This window comes from Pyxicephalus adspersus, chromosome 11 (genome assembly GCF_032062135.1).
Source record: "Pyxicephalus adspersus chromosome 11, UCB_Pads_2.0, whole genome shotgun sequence".
NCBI classification, from domain to species: Eukaryota; Metazoa; Chordata; class Amphibia; order Anura; family Pyxicephalidae; genus Pyxicephalus; species Pyxicephalus adspersus.
In genome coordinates this window covers 18,252,596-18,277,588 of record NC_092868.1, presented here as the reverse complement: position 1 = coordinate 18,277,588, position 24,993 = coordinate 18,252,596, and the positions used below count along the sequence as shown (strand labels likewise).

General features: G+C 36.9%; 1 protein-coding gene across 6 annotated transcripts in view; it reads right to left on the bottom strand.

Moving 5' to 3' along the window:
* CNOT3 (CCR4-NOT transcription complex subunit 3) overlaps positions 1-24,993 on the bottom strand; it is a 40,697-nt gene that overhangs the window by 1,550 nt on the left and 14,154 nt on the right. For 5 of the 6 annotated variants that reach the window (XM_072425822.1, XM_072425827.1, XM_072425823.1 and 2 more), the window contains 15 exons: positions 23,726-23,793; positions 23,460-23,534; positions 22,649-22,738; positions 20,024-20,152; positions 17,654-17,749; positions 12,152-12,374; positions 11,253-11,386; positions 11,058-11,117; positions 8,692-9,028; positions 7,464-7,569; positions 4,243-4,426; positions 3,436-3,535; positions 3,093-3,291; positions 1,967-2,099; positions 1,531-1,656 (listed from right to left, as the gene is read on the bottom strand). In XM_072425822.1, coding sequence (XP_072281923.1) covers positions 1,531-1,656; positions 1,967-2,099; positions 3,093-3,291; positions 3,436-3,535; positions 4,243-4,426; positions 7,464-7,569; positions 8,692-9,028; positions 11,058-11,117; positions 11,253-11,386; positions 12,152-12,374; positions 17,654-17,749; positions 20,024-20,152; positions 22,649-22,738; positions 23,460-23,534; positions 23,726-23,793 — 2,060 coding nt within the window. The remainder of the gene's footprint in view (positions 1-1,530; positions 1,657-1,966; positions 2,100-3,092; positions 3,292-3,435; positions 3,536-4,242; positions 4,427-7,463; positions 7,570-8,691; positions 9,029-11,057; positions 11,118-11,252; positions 11,387-12,151; positions 12,375-17,653; positions 17,750-20,023; positions 20,153-22,648; positions 22,739-23,459; positions 23,535-23,725; positions 23,794-24,993) is intronic. The other variant, XM_072425828.1, reaches the window with a different exon arrangement.

Sequence of the window (24,993 nt, the reverse complement as noted above, 5' to 3'; positions counted from 1 at the left end):
AAGGGGGAGAGCATGCAGCGGTGTGCCGCTCTGTCGCTCTCCCCCTCCCCTCTCCATAGAGCAGAAGGGTGCTGTATGTACAGCACCCGTTCATGCATTGTGCAGTGGTTAGTAGTTGGAAAGGATTGTGAAAGATCCTTTCCAACAACTATAATTGCACGTGTGTATGCCACTTAACGGTTTCTATACGGCACAAAATGTACACATTTTATTTATTTGTAAAGTAGAAAGTCCCTGAGTTGTTTTTATGTAATTTTTTTATTCATTTTACGGTTATAAACTCATGCAGCACACAAAACATTTAGAACAATAGTCACATTGGATTGCTCACAAATGTGTTAATAAAAGCTCCATCTATAGCGAGATGTTAGCGAAATTAGGGTTCATAGAGAGTAAGGGGATAGTTATATGACAAGGTAGCATGATATGATGGGTATAACATTTTATAAGGGGGGGGAATGAGGACAAAAAGTGTTTTCCACATTTTTAGTTGCTAACATCCCTCTGTTCCAGAGAAGAAAGTAAGTGTCCAGTTTGGTGAGCGGGCAAATTTATAATTGAGTCACTACAGCACACAGACAAATGGCAGTACCCTGATGCTCAATGCCATGGAAGTGGACCCTACAAAATTCAAGAAGCGAATCATGTTGAATGATGCACAAAAGGTAAAGGTAAAAACAATTCTTCAGACCATTGGCTTGAAATATGATGGTCTGACTAAGTCACAAAGATATATGAACAAGAAGCCAATTCATCTCCATAGGGTTCATCTGAGATGACTAAAATCAGTCTTTCTAAAGAAGCACTATTTGAGAGAGTCTTTCACAGCTCAAACCACATTTATATCAATAGCTTGTTAAAACAGGAGACTCAAGGGACAGAAGTTCCAAGAGAGTTAAATTGTCAATGAATTCATAAATAAGGTTTAAGAATAATAAAAGGTGAAAGGCAGAAACTACCTTCAGAAAGAAGGAATTCCTAGGTCTTAAAACAGCTTTTTGCAGTATATCATCACAATTTAAGCTCACTGCTTGGTAATATCAGGCAATATGCCCTCCATGTTGGATGATGGTTCTTGCGGGATGTGGACATAGGCATCACTGACTGAAGAAATGTGTCTGTATGTATACACCTGGGCTTTAAACAGCCATGATGTTAAGCCCAATGACTGAAGCAGGATAGCAAATTAGACCAGGAGACAGAAAAATGTTTACCAGGTTTGCATGCCAAATTCACATAGGCCAGTCAGGGGCAAGAAGACTGCAAAAATACTCTCCCCTTTTAAGTAGTAGTGGCCAGTGCATTTTTTAAATGCACAGGTATGAAAAAAAATAGAATTTTTTTTGTTTTCTGCTTGAAAATACCAAATGTATGTTACTAAAGGCAAACAAGAATGATAAAGTAAAGAAGAAGTGATTATTTACACAAGTTTATCTATAAGTTCCTACTGGTTGCAATAGACTGGGCAACAGTTGTGACACTGTTGGAAGTACATCAGCAGCTCCAGAAAAAAAAAAAAAAAAAACAAACCTGCTCAAACTCATCAGTTATTGTTTTGGGTTCCTCATGCCTCTGAAACCACATCATATATTTGGTGTGAAATCTCCAAGACTGTTTCTTCAATGCTTTAGCAGCTAAATACTGTGCTTTAGTGCCCTGAAAGATAAACCAGAAAACAAAACTTAGGCCTGCACATCAAGCCAAAAACAAAAAAAATATTTCTGAAAAAACACTAAATTATAGAAATATAACCCTCGTATTACTGGAAGAAGTGAAAGTAAGGTATGAATTGTTTTGTAAAGTACAGTAATAGCCAATAAATCATACCTTCTACAATAAAATGACTTGGGCTAGTGGACTACAGTGCAGATATTGCCAGTGACAATAAGCAAGTAAAATAACTTAGCAAAAAGAAATTAAAATAAATGTGTATCAATTGCAATCACTAATTGGTGGCTTATAATACCTCCAGGTAGTAGAAGATAAAGAAAAGAGTTTCTGTGGAAAGTCGCTGGTAGAATTCCACTGTGTCTGAATGAGGTGGAGGCATCTGATGGTGATATTGAGGTGTTGGACATGGATTCCTTGGGAGGTACTGCCTGTAAAATATAAGGAATCTGTTTACACCAGGAAAGATTTAACCAATAGACTAATCCAACCAGTACACTGCATGTTCTTGAGCCCTGTATAGATGTCGGTTTTCTGTAGCTGAAAACAATCTTTCATGATCATTTCCAGTGACAGGAGAATGAACAAGCCCTGTATATACAGCACTGTCCTGTTCTACAATGAGGGGAGGACAAGAGTGTGGCACCCCGCATTGGTCTGCTCCACAGGAAAGTACAGTGGTTATGTGTGCTCAGTCATTCATTGATCTACTAGGAAGAATGGTCATTGAAGGATCACTGTACACATTCTAGTTTATCACCTGAGACTATCATTATCATTCATCCCAGGCAACAAAAATCTAGTACCTGTACATAACTTTAGAAGGGGTCATTGTGACCCCTGAAAAAGATTGTGATGGGAGGGTTATGGATAGCAAAGAGCACTTGTGTCTCCTGGAGTCGGATTTAGTGTGAATGCTACCTCATAATGGTTTAAAGGCAAACTGCTTGTGTCAAAGGCATTTTACTCCAAGCTCCTACAGAAACTGACCAGACAAATGGGGGGTATCAGTTGTCAGTCTATCAGGAACAATGCAGACTGCCATGTCCCTCACTGAACAATAAAAACATTAACATTTCAAAATATTATAAAAAAATCAGAATAAATTCTGTCATGTCTGTAGTAATCCCTAATTTATCTTCATGAACAGACAAACACACACAAAATTTGGTTAAACAGCATTGTTTTTTTTTTTTACTGTAATAAATTGCTGGGAAAAGTAAGATTAAAATAGCCCAGATTGTTGCAAGAGAGTAAATTATCATTTTAGGGTCACACTTCCTCACACATACCAACTTAAAAAAACAGACACACACAACTTTACACACCTTCCTGTAAAATACCTTAATCAGTGTATTAAACATACAAAATTAGAAGTTGAATACTGATTACAAAATTGAAACAAAATAATTGCAGGAGCATACCGTATTCTTTCTGAATCTGATGGATGTGGCATATGATGCCACGCAGCCTCTTGCATTGCTTGTTGGTAAAGCTGATCTGTGGTAAGTGGGACAGGACCCAAAGGACACACACCCAGTGAAAGAGGGATGCTCACTTCAGTAAGTTGTGTTGTGGATTGGCTGGCAGGTGGTTGTGTTGTAGTTGTAGTGATGAGAATTTCTAAAAGGGCAAGCAGTGTTATAACGAGAGTTTATTCATTCATTTTACACACTTTTTGCATTTTTGCAAAACACTGTTGAGAATTCCTGTGTATGAATAAATAAAAATAACAGCACATCAGAAAAACAGAATAGTTTTCATTACCTCGCTCAGCCAGGTGGATAGCAGGCACTTGATCTTCTAAATTTGTTGCAATAGCGGCTCGTTCAGCCATAGATTTCAGTGTACTTAGGGGCTCAGGAGTCTACAACAAAGAAAAATTAAAGTCAGTTTGAAAAGCTTCTATTGGCGATCAAATTACTGTGTAATGATTTCAACAATAATTCTATATTGTAAATAAATATATATATATACACATACATACATATACACACATACAGCATTTGTACTACTGCACAGAGGTTGCTGGACAAAACTTGCTCTCAACACTAATTGAAGAGCAGTAGTTTTTATCAATTTTAACTTGTCATTCAGATCAAATTTAAAACAGATTATTCACTTCCAGCATTAAAAATATCAGATCCTCACAATTAAGGAACAGAAGATTGTTTAACACGAACTATACCTTTACTGTTAGGGCATAGGTTAGCTTAAAATCTTAAATTAGCCAAACACACACCTTGCAATTTGACTGTACAATCTCCTTCAAATCTACAAACAGTTGCTCAGAGACTTAGTTTAGGTCTGGAGGCAGATTTACATATAGGTTTTAAGACATTAACAAATAAAATTTTATGATAAGTATTATCTTCACGTGCTTACGTACTATATATATATATATATATATATATATATATATATATATATATATATATATATATTATATAAAAAAAGAAAGAAATATACACATACACAAGTCATGATTGAGCTGTTCAAAAACAACAAAGAGTCCTAACCACCATGATTTGCAAAGACAGAGAAATGCCACAAACATATTTCATGTTCTTTCACCTTTATCTCTGGCGTAGAACTGAACTGAGGTGGGCCGTTAAGTAGTGGCTGACTGGGTTTAGGGTCACTGAAACTTGGTGTTGGTGAACTTGGAGAGTTTACACATAAGGGCAAAAGTAAACTGGAGCCAGTGCTGGTAGTACTGTTGTTGCTGGATGGCAGAGATACACTGTTTGCCTCTTTCCTAGAAAAAAAAAATTGAATACCTTTTATAATAAAGCTTATAAAAGTACAATGGTAAGCAGCAACTTCTTAATCTCAACACCTTCCAAACCTTTACATAATAAATGTACTTTCACTGTGGTAACAATGGGAGAACAAAAGCTACACAAAACCAGTAAACCATATCACTTTGCTAGCTAGTCCTGGTCAAATTAAAAGCCACATGAAATCAAGACCACTTGAATATTAAAAGATTACATAATTTAGCCCATCCACATAATAATATTTAAGTAATGTGCCCACCATTTGGTTACATTCAATTTTTATAGACCCTCAACACACCTTCAGATTGCATTGAGCTAGACCACATGAGCTGGTTGCAAGTGTGCACACCACACCCTAAACTAATACTTTGTTGAAGCACCTTTTGATTACAACATTCAGTCTATCAGGAGGCTATCATGGCACTTATGAACCTCTTCCTTAGTATGAGGATATTGCTTGTGAATTCCAAAGTTAATTGTCTTCTGGTGAAGTTATTTAGAGTCTCTAATTGATGGCAGGTGTGTACCAAAGAGTGAATGCTGTAATTAAATAAAAAGGTGTTTCAAAAAAGTATTAGTTTAAGGATGTGCACACTCAAACATTTTTAATTTTTCTCATAACATATTTGTTTTTCAACTGAATTGTACAGGCTGAAAGGTCACAAAAAGGTCACAGAAAAGTTTTGAATTTGTTGTGGTATCTTTTTTTACATCACAAAAACCTGGCATTTGAACAGGGGTATGTACACTAGTATATACAATGTACTCATTTTTTCCACATATACAAATGTTTTGTTCAGGCAAAATAATATACAATGTAAATCTTAAGCCATTTGGTTCAGGTATATCACCTGTATCTGTAGACACTGCTTTGAATTGGGATCTATTATTTTTTTTAAGCTGAACTAAGCTAAAAACAGAAAAAGTTTATTTATACTGTGCATGCATGAGATTGGCATCTCTATCTCCTTGGTTGAAAAGATGCCCGTTCTGCGCATGCCCAAAATTAGGAGCAGCCAGAGCCTCCAAGGATGCATGACAAAGGGTTACGTTATGCTCTGGTAGGTTATGCGCTCCCATTAAGTCTTGATTGCCGATGTGATCAAGGTTTAAAGGGGCATTGCTACACCCTTTTTTTCTTAATTTTAAAAGGGCTATCTACCCTTCTATGCATAGTAAAAATGTTGCGTTTAGGTACATTTTAATAAGTGTGCTGGATTGTTTACAATTTTTAAAACAAAAGCACAGTTGTCATTTAACACCTTTGCTGCCGAATTTTTTATATTATTAAATACACAAGCACATTTTTAGACTAAATATGACCCCCTAAAAACAATACATTTTTCCTAAAAGCCAGGGCCCTGTTGAATAGAAGAGATGGGCAGGTATACCTTTATTTATTTTTGCTGGAAAAAAAAACATTAAAATAATGTTAGTACATGCAAAAACAATACAAATTTTGTTTTATAAACAATGAGTAAATACTGTAGTTACCAAATGTGTCCGACCTAAAAAGAAGCCCAAAGAGTGTTTTCTTTTTTCTTCTTTATAGTCCGGTGCACTGGAAGAGCCTGTATCTCTACAAACATTACCAGTTTCTTTTTTTCTAGTCACCGGTGAGAAATTTAGTGTATGTAATATAAATATATATACACACACACACAAAATGACAAATTGATTAATACATTTGTTCAATACAATAGAAGTCCTGAGCTTGTTTTAAGTTCTGTAAGTGGGCTCCACTGCTGTCCAAAGTGCTTATTTAGAATGTCACAGGAGACTGTGTTGCGGGCCCTGGTTTTGCCCACAAAAAAAAAAAAAACACCAAGGAAACACAAACAAACACCATGTTCAACAGAGCGAGAATCAAGATGCTTGAAGGAAAAAAAAATTCCAGAGCCATCATTTATTGTTTAGAAAAGTGATATGCAGTAAAGAATATTGAATTTCAGCAACACAGGATTTTGAGTATTGCACGAGTATGGTTTTGTGGGTATACTGTACACAATTTTGAAGCTTAAGTATAAGTTATTTGTTATCTATTTACTCAAAGGAAACTCACCTGTTATATTTACAAAAACTAGAGATTTATTGTGCACGTGTGCACTTAAATTTTAGTATCTGTGTTGCAAATATAGATTTCAATAACATTTGTGCAACATAATAGCAACAACTATCCGTCATTTCGCTGCTGACTTTCAAATAAGTGGTGCTAAACATTGATAACAGATTTCCTAAAGCAAAAAACACTCCTATTAAAATTTATGTTTAACTTTACCAAATAGGAAATAAAGGGCACCGTTTCAACCTAGCTGCCTGAAAGTGTTGAAATTACTTGTGTATAAACTGTTATTTTACAAGCTACATCCCATACATACACAGCCCAAATCCTCAGGGAAGTAACCAACCAACTACATATTTGTCTACATATTTCAAGACAATTCTGATAGGTTGCTATACACAACTGCATTTAAGCCCTAAAAATAAGAACACAACGAATTAAAAATTGTGTTTTGTTAACTAAAAGCCTAGAATCACTAAGGTATATGAATAAGGTTAACAGCTGGCTCCAGTACACCTTTTCCTAATTACTTAATCAAGCCCTGTTTCCTACACTTGTAGAGGAAACAAGATCTGATAGCAATCTTCTTATGTGCAGTCTACAAGTAAAAGAAAAGAAAAAAAAATTGACTATCAATTGCAATGGACAGCATAAACTTTTCACAGTTTATAGCCTTTCTAATTCCTAAAATATGACAAGGTCTAACACTAATTTCTTTAAAATGCAGGAATAAACACTTTCAGCATTAAATACCATGTGCGTGTACACACACACACAAAATATGCAGTCACCAGTTATCTAAACATATATTACACACAATGCTACAATACAAACACAAAATACAGCTCTATACAAACATGTCTGACATTTTTTCACTACACATCCACACATTCGATAACCATTACATAGAACCAGGGTAATACTGATAACTATTTACTTCCCATTGTACTCACGCAGTGCTTGTTGGTGGGTTGTGAATCACAGACTGGCTTGATTGTGATTGACTGCTATTACTAAGCGCAGCATCTGTGGCGTTTTCTGCTACTACAGAGCTGTAACCTGGGAAGAAATTTAGACATTGTAAGCGGCAAGATTTCATTTTCTCCCACTTATGCAGATTTTAGGTTAAATTTTTCTCTAACTGTATTCAGTGCAGCTAACAAACACAGGCCCCAAACAAACGTGCACTCCTAAAGATGAGCTGCTCATTAGGAAAATTACTTAAACCTGCCAGAAAAGGGCATGGCCAATTTCCAGTTCCACCCTGGGGGTGGATTTACAAAACGAAACAAATGGAGCTACTGCAAACAGCCCAATAGGGGGCTGATTTGTGAAAGGTAAGAACCAACAAGGACCCCCCAAGTCCATCACCCGAACAATCGTGAAAGATCCTTTCCTACGACTATAATTGCACTTGTGTATGCGGCTTTAATTTTCTTTAGTACAGAATAAGTTGTTAATTGTAAGCAAAAGTTTGGTTGCTGGTATATTTAATAAGCCCTTGAGAACAATAATATAAATAACACTACAGATAGTACACTAGCTTATGTATAACAGACTAGGTTAAGGTAATGAACCCATTCACACCTAAAATTATTTGAATAATGCATGCACCTCAGTACCATTTATTGTGGTTTGCTAAGTTAGTAAAAGCTATTTACTTTAGACATCTAAAACTGCATTTGGCTGCAATTTAAAAATTAGACAACATTAGGCACCATAGAATGCTCGGTGTGTGCTACAATGTGATGTGAGCAGAGACTGACCTTATGGTCATCATAACATTAGACGCATGTATCTTGGCAATTGCTGCAGAATAGGTTAAAAACCCTCTACAAAATCCTATTTTACTTTTGAATTATAAAGTTAAATTAGTATTTACCTGTATAATTTGGTTAAATGCTAATGCCAAAAAAATGTAAATGTATAAAAAGTATGCAAGACAAAATTATGTTGTATGGCAAGGTTAAATACAGGAAAAAACTGAAAGAGGATAGTATTCTGCACCTCAGCCAATCAAAACATGGGAACTGCAAAGGAAGTAAAGAAGGTTTCATTTACAACAGAAGTGCAGAGTAATCTACGTCTTAAGTGACGAACCATATACCATAGTTTTAATGTACATCATTTCATTGAAACAGGTCATTAAATAGTAAAACAATGCATTGTTTTTAAACTTACTTGTTGCTCCATTTTGTTTACTTGTGTTTTGCTGGACGTTGGGAGGCCTAGGCTGGGATGCATTTGAATTAGAGGGGAGAGGAGCCACTGCTTGTGCATAAGGGGTAGGTGTACCAGATGTGTGTCCACTTGGAGGGTTGTTTTTGTTGTTAGTACTGCTGTTACTGTTCGTACTGCTGCTGCTGTTCGAAACTGTGCCATTGCTGTTGGTACCTGGCCCATTTCCTAGAGAAGATGACGTGCTGGAACTGCTTCCTATTTGGTAACTTGGAGTCACTGCAGGGGACTGTGGATGATGATTGTTATGGATAACTTTAGATCCGTTCTTTGCTGGTGACTAAACAAATAAAATTAAAAAAAAAAAACAAAAACACATGCATGTTTTAATGCCAAGTGTAGGAGCAACTGCCATTAAATTAACAGGGTACAAATAAATGTAAAAAAAGATTTGTTTTTTGTTTGGGGGGGGGGGGGGGAAATGAAGCCCTCCTGTCCGCTTATGGCTCTAGTGAAGGTCAAAGAGTGAGGGGGAAATGGGCCACCTTCAGAATAAAGCAAATGGACCAAATTATTTGTCAAAGGTTGCTAGAAAAAAAAAAGGTCAAAACTTAGCCCTTAACCACCTGGACGTTAAACCCGACATAGTTCGGGGTAAAAACACTTGCAAAAAGTGTTAAACCCGAACTTTTCTCAGGTGGTTAAAAATGTAAACAATGTATGACAATCAGATTACAACTGAAAGCAAATACTTACCCTGTCCCCGCAGCTCCCCCAGCAGCAATAAAAAATTTGCTATTGCTGCTGGCATCTGCAGTGAGATGTGAAGCACAATGCAGAAATCCTGCATTGTGCTTTGCATCTTTCTGGAGATGCGAGCAGAAGCAGCTCCAGCGTCCAGCGTGTGCCTGTGTGAGTAGGCAGGGAACTCCCACATCAACCCGGAGGATGAGTCATCTTCCGGGTGATGTGAGTGGTGATGTATGGGGGTGTGTCAGGGAGGGAAATTTAAAAGCAGATTACAATGTAATCTGCTTTTAAATGGTTTTTACAGTACAAAAACACCACACAACATGAAATAAAAATAAAAGTACATTTTTATTTTATATTTTATTTTTAGATTACATTGTTGTCTAATATTTCATTTTTTTAAATTATTTATAATTATGTATTATTTTTAGAATTTATGATTATAATATAATAAATATAATTATCATACCCGGGAGTTAATCCTAAAAATTACAAGCCCACAAAACAAAAATTTCTATGCAAAAAAATAGGATCACTTTTTGCATCAAAAAACTGAGAATTAGAACGCTGGGGGGTTAAGCTGATTTTTGTGTTTTTTATTTAATTTTATTAAAAGTACATTTTGTTTTTTTGTTTTTTTACATGATTGTGTTTCAAACTTTTTTTTTATATTCATGATATCTTCTAGACCCTTGTTCGGACATATTTCTGTAACTTACAGGTCTACAATTTAAAAAAAAAAAATTCATGAAAAACAGTTTACTGCTTTTGGTACAGAAATCTAGACATCAGTGTAACGCCCAGGTGGTTAAGAGTGCCAAAAGCAAAACATTGACAACTCCCAGTTGAAGAAAAAAGTCTGCCATCAAAAAGAGGGCTTATTCAGACAATTGCCATTTAAAATAAACCCCTGTGTGTGGAAGAACACACTGGCCAAGAACAAGCCATTAAAAACCTAGACCTGGCTACAAACCACAAGATCCACACACAACTACCCCCACCAGAGGGAGTTCCAATGAAATACTACTTGTTCAATGTACCATTTCCCAAAATCTAAGTGCTGATAGCTTACAAATGTCTGCCTTGCATTTATCCAGGCAAGGAAATTAAACCACAGCTATTGCTGCTTTGCTAAATAGAAAATGTGCTCCTGGTCGGACATTGGACATGGAAATATTTCCTTCCTAGCCATAGGGGCTCACATCTGCCTTGATTTACCCATACCTTGCCCTACTAAGGTAACAGAGAAATGATCCATCTTCAATGCCAGAGAAGTGTTTGTCTGCACACAAAGACAAACGTTACTGACCATTAGGCTTGTAAGAGTCTAAGCCCACCACTTCACCGTCTCCTGCCTGGACAACAAAGTCACTGTCCAAAATGTCCATTGAAGATGGATCATTTCTCTGTTACCTTAGTAGGGCAAGGTATGGGTAAATCAAGGCAGATGTGAGCCCCTATGGCTAGGAAGGAAATATTTCCATGTCCGATAACCAGGTGCACATCGTAGTTCAGCTTTAAGGAGACCCACAAAGCATGAATAGGAATGCACAAAGTACAAAAATAAACACTGAGCATAAAACAAAAGAATAGAAAAAATAAATGATACCACAGCTCACCTGACTAACTTCACTGTCCGTAGACCTGCCACGAATTTTCTTGTCATCTTCAGAGTTTTCCTGTCAATTTAGGGTACATTAAATCACATTTCTAGGCAAAGCTGTACCCCCTCCCATCCACCTCTCAGCCAGCCATTCACCAGTTATTAAAAATAAAACAGCTTCCAAGGCCTCTCCTTCTACAGTTGAACTTACAGTCGTGCAATTTGCAGGACTTGGTGGAATAGGAGAGCTTGATGTGGTGGAGGTAGGAGTACTACTAGACTGATTGAAGATTTCATCCTCCATGTGACTGTGACTCGGTGGTGAAGTAGCTGCCAGTGCCTGTGCTAAAGAAGAAAAAGATGATGAGAATATGCTTTATAAAACTTGTGAGCATTACTGAACAACATCAGAGAGTTTGTTAAAAATGTTAAACTTAAGCTTCGAATGAATACACACACAAAGGTTTAAGGACATGATTTGCATAACCTTCCATTTTTAATGAGATTTATGTTAAAATTTTCTGGGTTTTTTTCCCATGTGTTAACTGCTTTTAAGAAATTTTACAAACAAAATACAAAAAATGTCAGCAATAAAGAGCAGTAAAACTTTTTTTGGGGTTTTATCTGTACTGAATAACATAGTACTCAGTAGATCAAGCAACGATTGGCTCTGCTTATAACAGTACTCCAAATGAACAAAAAGAAAGCTACTGTGGCAGAAACAGCCAGGAACCTTTTTTGCAGACCTGTTTTAAAAATGCAAGCTCTAGGAAAGGGGTGTCTAACTCAAGGGCATGTATGTGGCACCCCAAGGACTGGAGTAAGTCACCTCTGATATAGAACGTATATTACCAGTTCTGACTTTACCAGATACATACATGTTCCAATTAAGGATGATAGTCCCAAGTGCATGCACCTTTAGTAACAACAGCATCAGAGGCCAGAGTAGATCCCATACTTTCATTTTAAAAAGTTCCCATAAACAGAAGTCCACAATTGCAAAATTTCAGTTACTCAAGTTTCCTTGTGTGCAGATATAATTAGGTTTACAACACAGTAACCGAGTAAATTCCATGTAACAATAAAATATTATTTTATTTAGACACTTACGAATGTCTTCTAAATCAAGGTCATCGTACAAGAACTCATTTTCCTCAAAGTCAGGTTCCTGGGAAGAGTCCACGTAGTATTCTACATCATCCTTAATCTTCCTGATGGCGTCCACATTGATAGAGTCATTATCCAACATTCGCAGGATGGTTTCTAGCATTCGAATGTGATACCTATGCTTCTCTATATGCCGTTTTAATCCCTCGATCCTGTCCTGCTTCTGCTAACACCGATAAAGAAGATGCCATGAAAGAGAATGCAAAGAACACAAATAAATATCCTTTTCTTAAAAGGTCCACTTTAGATTAATTATATATTATAATCTAGCTTTGACTATAGCCTATTTCACCTAGATTTATAGCTGATCAGCCAGAGGCCTAAAGCTCCCATTCACAAATGACTGCTTGAGTTAGCAACCTAACCTTTTAAACCATATTTGCAAATATGCAAGTTTTGCTGCAGGAAACACCAATTATGTTGCTTTTAATCACAGCATGGAATTTTGCCCAGGGTTTAGGTCAAAAAAGGAACATAAAATAGTTTTATTTTTATAGTATAGTTTTGTACTCACCATAACATTCTTTTGAATTTGAAAATTTTGAAATCTTTGTGTTATACTGCAGTTATGAGGACTCAAACAAAGGAAAAAGTAGCAAGCCCAGGGTATACCTACTTTTTACTACCAGCAAAACCATGTATCAAACATTATTATGAACAGAGAGGTAGGACACCAAGAAAAAGGATTTACCCTAGGAATAAAAATACTATTTCTCACTTGCCATTGAAAAGCACAAAATTCTGAATATTCAAATGGTTAAACAATAAAGCCAACAGACCTGACAAAACAAGGGATGGTTTACAGTGCCAAAGGGCCACCTGAAACACCTTACACCTAAAGCTTCCATTAGATAAGACAGAAATTTCCTCATTGTAATATGTAAAATTGTGTGCAAGCAGACAGGGTAGCCTTACAAACCTGTAAACCAGTCGCTTGATGCTCAAAAGAAACACTCCAAGCCCTGTTGAAATAAGCTTCGATTGCAAAGAGGGAACCTTGACGGCATTGCAAAAAGCAGTGTTCTTCCCAGAAATTTTTTCAGCCGGGTGGTAAAAAAGGGGTTGTGGCAAAACACAGCAAATTTAGTGCTCCCAGTTGTTTATGCCATGGGTATCCAGTAACCTCTTATTGTTTCATTGTTCTACCTTCTCCCAATTATTTGTTACAACTTTGTAATGCCTGCCCCGTCAGTATATCCTATTTTTCTATTCTATGTATTTTGCCACAACTGTCCTATGGCGTGTATTGTGACCCAACTTCCTAGTGTTCTAGGTTTTAAGAGTGTAATCCTTTGTAGTAGTGTAATAGTATAATCAATGTGGTGTAAGAAGTTAGGCTTAGCTCATATTAGCAGCAAAAAACATTTACCCCGAGTGACTTCTGACAACTGCTAGGCCCCTAGGATTGGTAACAGGCCATAAGTGCTGATTCTTTTACAAAATTAGCCCAGCAGGCCCATGCTGGCTCAGCTTCCACCTTTTCTCTGATGCTCACTTGTACGTCCAGTGCTGCCTTGCACTGCGTATCTATGAGATTGAACACTTTTTTTACATTATAAAAAATCCTCTGAAGGTGCATGCACACAAGGAGCAGTGCAGAGCCTTTTGGGATATGTGACACAAATATCCCAGGATGCTGCGGATTTCCCCTTCGGTCTTTACCGAAATGGAAGTAAAGACTGAAGGGAAGAGGTCCTCTACGCAAAAGTGTAAAAACAAAAAAAAACGCACATTTTTCCATTATATAACAGAGAAAGTCACTCTTTAATATAATGTAAAAATGGGGCGATGCTTTAATAGCATCATGCATGTGATATCATATGGGGACAAGACAGACAGTGACCCCCTCTCATCACTGCCCATATTCTATATAAAAACACTGTCTGTGACGTTTATACACAGTGTGTAATGTCATCGGCAGCGCAGTGTGATGGCTGTGTGAGTGTAAAAGCTTCTTGTCATATTCTGCAGCCTAAAACTTGCTGTGTTCAAACCTTCATATCTCCTAAACCGTTGGTTGTTTTAACTTGAAATTTGTAAGGTACACGTGGAGGCATATGGCATTATGAGAACATAAATCTCTACCTAGCCAAATGTGCTGCCTGCTCAGTTACACATATCTGTCTGCATCTTACCTCAAACCCTAATTTCTCCAGAAGTAAGAGGTGCAGGGAAACAAAAATATAGGTGGAAGTGGGGGACACGTGTGGATATCACCTTTTATCTCTATGACATCATTACAGCATTTAAAAAAAAAAAAACTGGCCATCAAAATGCACTTTGTTACACACGACTGTAACTTTCCTGTACCTCAACCTCAATAAAATTGAGTGGGCAGAGTTTGTTTTCTAATGATACCATAGTGATGAAGTTTTAGGGGATGTTAGTCACAGATGTTCCCCACTTGTACCTATATTTTTGGTTTCTTACACCTCCCCATTCCCCAGTTGAAATTCAGAATGTTAGATAAATGGACAGGAATGCGTAACGGCAGGGAAGCCCATTTTAATGGGCAGAGTGTTTTATGTTCTAATGATGCTGTAGTAATGAGATTGTAGGGGGAGAATGTGCCCGACACTTGCACCTATAATTTCAGTTTTGTACCCCCCACCCTCAGAGAAATTGGTGTACAAAGAAGAGAAGCAGACAGTAGTTTCATATATAGATATATATATATAGATATGTATAGATTTGTGACAGGTAGGTACATATTTATATATACTTACACATATATATATATATATATTCAATTTTCATAACTTTTTAAATTTGTGACCCCCATATCTTGAAATCCTATCTTTCATAGGATATTTTCCTATCTTTCAATATCTTGAAATTGTAATAACTAGTATCTATGAGGGTCCCCTGTGCACTCTGAAAATTACAGGTCATTGTGACATACATATTAGGAGATATGGAGCTTTGTACACACATGACATGCAGAGCTAGAGGTGGATACATTTCACAGGCAGAAATCCGAGCTTGTGCTATGAGATGGGGGCGGGGCTGCCTGTGTCTCCTTCACATGAAGGCTGAACTGTGTGCTCACCTCTCATCAGCAGCAATCCTCTGAACAGATGACACAGAGCAAAGATGGCACAGAGCAGCCTCGCTTACATCGGTGCAGAGGATGAGAGCTGCCAGGAGAGCTGGGCGGGGTATTCAAAGCAGCCAGGCGGAGCAATCAGCTAAAAACCTCTGGGGGGAACTATGGAAAGGCTTTTTAAACACATCCATCTGTTTATTTCCTCTTCATGAATAAAGGGAGACTACAAAACAGGAACCAAAACCACTGACCCAGAGAGAGAAAAACTCACAGCCTGAACTTCAGCTAACAAAATGTCAGTCATGAAGTTGGCCTTAACTCACCTAATGCCAATGCAGAACTAAAATGAGGTTGGTTCCATAGCATGGCTGACAGATCAAACAGTCACCTTGCAGAGTATAGCGAGTGAAGAGGAAGTTTGAGATGTTGAAAACATCAAGATCAGAACATAGAAAACCAGGTCTAGATTCAACAGAATTGCAGCTGATAAATAGGAAAGTTAAATGAGAGACACCATTATACTGGTCTTAAGGACAAAAGCCAGAAAAGACAGTGTCAAAAACCAATCAGTAGAGAAAACGCATTCCTAGGGAGTCCCACGAAAAGCCTTTCAGGAATAGCTCTTATGCATTGGCATAACAAAAGAGTTTAGAGTTGTTCCTGAAACCACAAAACTTTGTTTTCCTTTGGTTGCAACCAGTACTCCTGTAGACAGTAGTATAACCCTTAATTGTGTTCCCAATTAGATGTAAAAGAAAGTTAACATCTCCACTTCCTGGGTACAAGTTTGCATACACAGGTGGCACAAGGTGTGACTGGAGGTAGCGGGACCCTGCTAAAGAAAAAGTTGTGTTTTTTTTTACGTTTTCAAGCATCATCTTTAACGCTTCTTGCAACGGTTTAAAAATTAAAACACAAGGTTAACGCAGGGAAACTTGTCCAGTGATTTCAATGGGGGCATTTTCCTGGGTTCCCCCGTGTTTATAGGTGCTTGAAACGTAAACGCGGTAAAAATGGGGCATAGACGTTTTCCAGTGGCTTAAAGCCAAGCTTTGCCACGCTGGTAAAAGTGCATAAAACACATATAAACGCGGAAGGAACATTTACATGCATTTTTAAAACTGTACGTGTAGACCCAGCCTAACATATGTCTCTGTAGTTTTCACAGCGCTTCCCCACCCTTATAAAGATTTTAATAAGTAAAAGATACTAGTAAAACATTAACAGCCATTTGGCTTAAGACTGTTCAAAACCAAACTCTTGGGGGTTTTGTTTGTTTTGTTTTTTTTGTCATAGACCACTGTGGATTTGAATTTTGGGTTCTTTTGTTGTTACACAAATTACCTTACAAGCCATTTAAAATAAGCAAAGTAAAAACATGTCTATGATCTAAATTAATTTCAACTAAATATAAACACAAAATAACATATTGCATACATATAGACTCCCACTAATATGGCAATATGTCACTGGTGCAGCCAAATCACACGATTTGTTAAAATTATTTGGTGACTTGTTTTGTGTTGTCAAAAGGTCTTAAGTGACTGTATCAATGTAACATGAATGCAATAAACCACCAAGGTGACTAAAGAGCACAATCAAAATATAACATCACCATCATTACCTTTTTTATGACTATTTATTAACCAAAATTCACATGACTTTTAATATGAAACAAGACACCCAAAAATGGATGTTGTCTGCATTGTCTATAGCTTTAGATTTTGTGCATTAGTCTAATGCCTATTTGGTGTAACCCCAACACAGTACAATATTGTAAATCATTCCAACCAAGAAGAACTGTGGCGGCAGCATCATGTTGTGGCAATAGTTCTCTGTGGCAGGTGCTGGTATGCTTTTCGAGGAGCAGACCAAATGATGTAAAAAAAAAAAAAAAAAAAACAGAAATCTAGTTTGAAAATCTAAGTAAACCTCATGCCATGGGTAAAGATGTTTTCCATATAAATTGTCAAATCCAAAGAATAAAAGCAAACTACTATAAACATGTTAATGTTCATAAACGTCCAAAGTACAGTCTACCAAAAAACAGTTGGTTTTACCTAAACAAGGCTGTTATTGCTGGTAAAGGTGAATCTACTAAACATTATTTGTAGAGGTTCCCACTTATCTGTTATTTTGATTTTTCACAACAATCATTTCTTGTTTCTCAAAAAATAAATAAATAAATAAATCCACTGAGGTGTAAAGTTTTTGACAACAAAACATAAAAACTCTCACGGGGTGACTAAGTGTACAAACACATACATACATGCAAATGCTTTATAATGTGATCTTTCAGAAATGCACTCAAGAAAAAGTGTAAAGTTGGGTATTCACAAACACAGTATGATTTACTGTTCCATACAACACACACTGATCATGCCAAAATGTAGACTCACATCCTTGTCGCCTTTCTTTTTTCGTGTTTGTACAGATAAAGATTCCACTTCACTTTCAAACTGATCCACACCCATATTCAATGTGTCTATTGTGCTCTGTAAAAAAGGCGAAAAAATGGGCATTTGTTAACAGCAACACTCACAGTTTATGATACCTTTTAAGGTCTCCTAGCATTTCTAGATACTTTTAAAGAGAACTTGAAAAAGAAAGTTTTAACTTTTTTTTGCAGTTTACTAGGAGATATAGCAAATCCCTGGGTATAGCTTTGCAACTAGTTGGCCACTCAGAAAGCAAGGCTAGATACCTACTTAAGAATCTTAAGAGCTATACTACTGAACTGAATAGCAGGACTGCTTGGAAGAAGCTTTATGTCACAAACTCAGGTTATCATAACAAACCCAGGTTATCATAACTCTAAAAAGAAAATGCTTGACAACTTAAAAAAAAAAAGAAAAACATGGGCAGGACCTGTGTGGAAATAAACTAATACAATAAATTATTTTTCAAGTAGTAAAAAAAAGTCCTTTTTCTTTCAGCAATCACAGATGGGGACAGAAGATGACTTGGAACATTTGCAGACTATCATAATGACCAAAAACACCCCCAAGCACAACAGAAAAACAATTCACACCTAACAGGCAACTTCCAGGTACAGTTTTACCCAGCCCATCACAAAGCCACTTGGAAATTTTTTTGACCAATATCAGAATAACTTGATAGAATTTATTGAACAAAGGAATGGGGAGCCAAAAAAGGTCTGATGTCTTATAGCTCGAGATGTTGCCACAGCTCTAATGAAATAGGCACTGACGAGAGAAGAAACACGACCCAAAACCAAATATAACAAAAAAAAAATAAAAAAATGTGTCAGGTAGATCCACAATGCGATAGTCACAAAGGATGTTGAAAAAAAGGTATAAACAGTAGTTTTAAATTGCCTACTTTAATGGGAAGGAGATGGGCAAAAAGAGGGAAGAATCTACATGTGCTCATCTATGTGGAAGAAGGTACCAGCTTAAAAGAACGGACAAATGAGGCCAAGAGACTACGTTGCTCCATGTGACATGCCATGACAGGGAAAGAAGAAAACTGCCAATGTAGACACCACCCAAGCTCAGGTAATGGTGCCCAGAAAGGCAAGCTTCAGAGACAATCCTGAAACACTATCCTGACAGTGGTCCACTGTGTCCAAAGGGCCTGAAATAAACAGCTAAAACGTGCAGGAGGAGCCAGTAAGAAATGTGTACACAATTCCTTCTTTGCTGTTCCTAAAATTAGTTCATGTAACAGAGGTTTTATCAGCCAATCTGGAAAGTAGCTCTAACAGCATGGGTCAGCAATCTGTTGCAAAAGGGCTGTGTCAGATTGACAGTCCTGCCTTAAATTCCCAAGGGAATGGCGTCAAACTGACGACGCAATCCCCTCGAGAATTTAAGGCAGGATGTCAGTCTGGCAACCTATGTTGTTCTGGAGATTCAAGGCTACCTGCTTGATAGCTTGCAAGCTGCCTTGCACAGAACCAACCAGTGTGAATTTCGAGAAATTTGCTACCACGTGCTACTATCATCTACTATCATCTACTACCACACTAGGGCATGAATCTATCTCCAGATTCTGATCCTATCTCACGGTTGCTTCTATAAACCTGAGGAAGCCATAAGGGCAAAACTCATTGGGTCAACTAACCCTGTCTCTAAGATTATGATACCATTCCTTTCATCACCTGTGTGCAAGATCATAAATGATGTACTGTTGTATATAAATGTCTGTCAGAGAGTTATCTGTCTAGGCATCTACCTCTAATCCCCTATATTGTACAGGAGATGAGGTAAATCACTTTGTACTAAATATATTTGTATGCTTTAATAGCCATGTTATTTTCTTTTGTTATGTAACCTTCATGATATATAAATTATTATTTTCACTAAAAACTCTATTGTTATTTCTTTGGTCACAAAATAAACCTGTTTTCCATTGTCCCCTATACCTGTGCCCTAATCAAGCAAGGCCATCCTACTGAAATTTAAATAATTTTTCTCAGGTACACCCTATCCTCTATTTTTGAAATAGACCTTGGTAGGACACTGAACATGCCGTGAAAGTGTGACATTGTCAGTAAAATTAAATCTTGAATCTTAAACCAACAGCAAGCTGGGACAGGTGTCCTACCTTTAGTACACTAAATTACGATCAGGTTGACTGATTGTGCACGATAGTATAGCCCTTCTAATTTTTTAGTTCCCAAGCTCCTAGTAGCAGGAAATATACTCAGCAGTCCTGTATGTCTCTCAAAGAATAAAAAGAAAATGTTCATTCAATAAAAAAATCACCTGTTCTGTAAATACAACAGTCATGTTAACACATCCTACCGTTAGCCATTGCCCAATTTCTTCTTTTTCCTTCTGAGCTGGGTCCACCTTCTGAGCCAAGCCAAGACCTTCCTTAGAGTATGCTTTTGTTTTCGTTTCACGTTCTACTACCTTAAACCTTTCCATTTGCTGTAAACATGAAGATGGGAAAAAAAAAACTCTCAGGTAAATTTATATTAAATAAAGTAGGTTTTGGTTAGATCTACTCACTAATTTAGGATGATCTTTTAGATCTAGCCTCCCCTTGAAAAATCAAACAATAATAAAGTAGAGAGAAAAGAAAGAGGGAATTTATGGCTTAAACACTTCATTTCATTCAAATAAAGTATACAAAATTGTGAACAAAGCCATAGTTCCATCATATTATATCACAGCATTACGATATCTCAACGTCCATTGGCATCATGGAGTTGAAAAAGTGCAGCTAGGCAAAAATTTGCTATGGAGGTAGTTATGACAAAAATTAGTCATTAAGAGTCTTGTAACCCAACGCGTTTTGCCGAGCGGCTTCATCAGAGGTATATTAGATTACCAGTTTAGGAGGAAATACCTCACATGTAGGTATACATATGCCTGGCTGTAAGTAGAGCGAGGACTGCTGGATTAAAGCTTTAGTCCAAGAATGTGGGATGAAAAAAGGAGCTCTAGCTGAAGGGTTAAGGCACAGATTCCTGTGATGTAGCGCAGGCTGCAGAAACAAAGTGCGTTCTTGGACCAAAGCTTTAATCTAGCAGTGCCTGCTCTACTTACAGCCAGGGATATATTCTTTTCTCTATTTATTATTTAAATGTACATACCATTAAGCATACAATATATAGTTTCACAATTGGTAATGTTGACAGAACAGATGTTTTAAATTCAGAACAGATCTAAAATTTTCTTTTAGTATACTAGCAAATGAGCCTGTTCCAAAACAGGATTATAATAACGCAAAATAAACAGTCATTGTATGAATGAGAGGAGTGCAAAAGGTAAAAAAGTCAGCCGTAAATGCAGAGAAGTAGTGCCAAAAAGTGTGACTTAGGGCAGTATGTGCAAGAGACGAGTGTGAAAGGCATAAATGCAGGTAGTATGTGCAAAAGAGAAGATGGTAGGATAGTAGAAATATGTACAGGAAAGGAATGTAGAGGATATGACAGCAGGCAGTGTGACTAGCAGAGGAGTATGGAGGTTCTAAGGATATACAACATATGTGCAGGAGCAGAAGGCAGTGCAGGTAACCATTCGACACACACACACACACAAGGTGGTTACCAATCTTTTAAAAATTTGAACAAAATCCATTAAAAAAAATATAGTCAGCCATACATAAAAATGACAGGGTTGGGAAACTGCTTCCAACTGATGAACTTGGCACCCATATACAAAAGAGATTTAAAAATCAGCATACTAGATAGAAGACATGCACAGAAAGTTTTACAGAGGTGGAATAAATGTCAAAAACTACATCCAGGAAATTAGCTAAAATTGAAATGGGTTATACAGGGACATACACTGCAAACTAGGTTCTGCAAGCTGGGTTCTGAGAGGTCAAAGCTCATACTAAGCATAATAAGCATGAATTGGGTTTTGAGGGGTTCCAGTAACCAAGCTGGTAAGTGGACACAGACAGGTTCAGGTTACAGGATATGTGTTTGGTATCTAGGGAGTTAGCACGCAAGCTAAAAACTGATTGCCAAGAAGGTTAAATAAAAACATTTGGACTGAGGGGCCAATCCACATGATTTGAAGACTGGGTGCCTACAGATAACGACATATGACAGAAGAGATGTAGCAGGGTAACACACAAGAGATGGGGGCCAGTTGCTGAAGAGGTAAGGTTTATAAAAAGTTACTATTACAGATTTGTTATTAAGGGATTAATGCACAAACTTTTGACACTCATAACTAAGAAGAAAAATACAAGTTATATTACCAATGCTGGGGATAGATGGTGTAGACCCCATGATTTCTGGGGTGACTGGTTGGACTGGTAAATGCACATTCTGCCCTAGTATTAGAGCAGGCTGTGTATTGCATGGACCATTTCACACTTGGCATGAATAATGTAAGTATGGTGTATTTTAGAGGCAGAAGATACAAAAAAGATGCATTACACAGGTACTAAAACAATGATTCATACTCTGTCAAGCCACGTTCAGTACTGGAGGTAAAATTACTCCATGGCAAATGACAAAGCGAATGTAAGACTTACATTTTATAACTCTGGAATAATTAACAAAAATGTACTACCTCTTTAAGTAAATGTACTGTACTCTTTAAGTAATTCCCCTAACTAATGCAAAAGTAACTGCTTGTTTTGCCTAGAGCAGGGCTGTCCAAATCAATTTCTTGAGGACTACAAACAGGCCAGGCCAAATTTTTTTGTATTTTCTATTCCTTGTAAATGAAACCTTACTAAATGCTGCAGAGAAATATTAACAATTTTCACTGGCCTTCTTTTTTTCAAGTTAGACCTAGCTGATCAATTCCTTGCTACTTGGAAAGCCAGCATTCATCTCGATGATATATTTTCTACACGCAGACTATTTAAGGCTGCCAGGAATAATGCTGTTAATTCTAATAGTAGCACATTTATATAACATCAGGTACTGTACTATACAAGTAATAAATATATATTCCTACCGTCTCTATTAGTTTCCGGTTTTCAATGAGCTGCCTCTTGTCTTTGATCTCATTGGATGCTACCCATGTCTTTATTTGGTCCCGCAATCGCTGTTAATAGGTATAATAAATAAATTTAGTAAATAAAGAAAACATGCCAACCAAAAAAAATTTACAACCTACAGTACAAGTAGGACACACTTTCATATTTTTTTAGACCTACAGAAAAAGGTTTATATCTAAAACATTGCTTTTTCTGCCCTGCTGACAGAACAAGGATAGTGGGTCACATTGGTTGAAAACCGACATAAGTCCATCAAGTTCAACTACTAGGGAAATAAACATACTACAAACCTGCATATTCCAAATACAACAATATATACATACAATAAAGTTAATTTGTGTGTAAGAAGAAAGCACATAAAAATTCAGGTATCAAAATCACAATCTGCAAAGGCAGTTGTCTTGAATTTTATTTAATAAAACCAACTTCTTTCCCCCATCCACCCATTTACCTCCTACTTCCTGTTCTGTTATGCATTTGTCTGATGTAAAATCCCACCCAATATTTTTCCTCTACTAAGATGGAAAAAACAGTTTTGTGATTGCAACCATTTAAATAACAACCTGCACTACTGACAGCTTTTACCTCTGTTGTCGTTTTGCGTGCACGTAGGTTTAAACAAAGCAAAAACTGCTGAGCTTTAGGTGTTAAACTCTCGGCACCAGTAGTATATATTTATAAAGTAAGATATTTTTAAACAACTTTATTAGGAAATCCAATCTTGCCAACTGCTCAGTGTGTGATTTCCTAACAAAATTTAAAACAAACCTGTAGTTTCTTGATTTCCTTCTTCAAATCTGCCTCGTATTTTTCTTTCTGGTTTGCATTTGCTGCATTGTGAAGCTTTAAATGAGAAAACACATTTTATTAATTTCTTAAACCTAAAGATACTAAAAAACAAAGTCTTAAGAATGAAACATACATAACTACACAAATTATATTATGTCTAAAATAAGCTCCAACTCATATACAACAGTTGAGTAAAATTTTAATGTAATAAACTGTTTGATATGCTTTCTAAAATCTTTTTTTACCTTTTGCCAGATGTCTTCAAACTGCTCAACTCCTTCAGAAACTTTTTTGAGGCACCGATCAATCTCGCCTTAAAGAAACAACATAATCATTTAGAAAAATGTAGACGGGCTGGATTTAAATCATTATTATTTCAAAATGTCAAATATTACATTATGTAACAAATCTATTAGAATTTACAAAAACAAAATACATACAGATACAAGGACATAGAGATACATAGAGATATAATCAAAAAGCTTTTGTAAATACTTTAGGGCCCGTGTTGGTGGAATCAGTAAACAGCAACAACCAGCAAAGATCCTTAGATTATTAAGATTTTTTTTAAAAGAGTGCAGTTGAACTTCCTTTAGACCAGCTTTAGGGAGGGAGGGAGGGAGGGGGGAGACCAGGGAGCAAAAAAGCTTTGGTAATGCAAAATTACAGCCAAAAAAGAAATCAATTCTAAAAAGGATATTAGCCACTTAGATGTTGGATCCCTAAACACTGAAGCAACCTCCACAGATATAATAATCATCAGGCAAGAAATGGACAGATTTACAGTGGGAATAGACCATATTTGAACAAAATCCTTACTCAATGGGTACACATATGCTTAGGGTAAGGAAGTGGCCTATTAGGGGTTCCCAATCTTTTTACAGAAATATTTGTAAGACATTGTGTACAGTAAAGGGAGTGCTCTCCCCAGCACTGTTTTGGGTGGTTACTAAAGAGTTCGGTCATAATACAGGGGCTGCCATCCACCTAGATTTTCTTCCCACCCAGTTCAAGAAAATTTCTGGGTTAAGTTGCTGTATACAGTCAGCAGTAAAGGAGTGTACATGAAACATGTTAATAGTGGAATGACGTCAGCATTCTGTTTCAAAGCGTTACCCTCTGCAAGGGCAGAGTAATTGAGAAATGGAAGAATACTGAAATCCAGACGTGAATAAAAAATAGGTAAACTTTTGAGATCCCTATTCGCTTTTACAAGGCCTACTCAATCAACCAAGCAATGTCAGTAGCTCTGGAGCTGGAAAGTGCTCAAGAGTAACAATCCTGGCTCACTCTTCCAACCTAAGTCTAAAAATGTGTGGGCTGAAGGAATAATGCATAAGCCCAATTTCAAGATATGGCTAAAATAAAGCTGATCAATACTTGGATAAGAGCATATAATGCTAATTAGAATTAGCAGCTATTAAACAAATTGTGTAGTTAGCCGTGCTGCAACATTTCCATGCAACAGACTTCTTATCAGAACATGCAACATGGCTACTGGACAAATTCATCT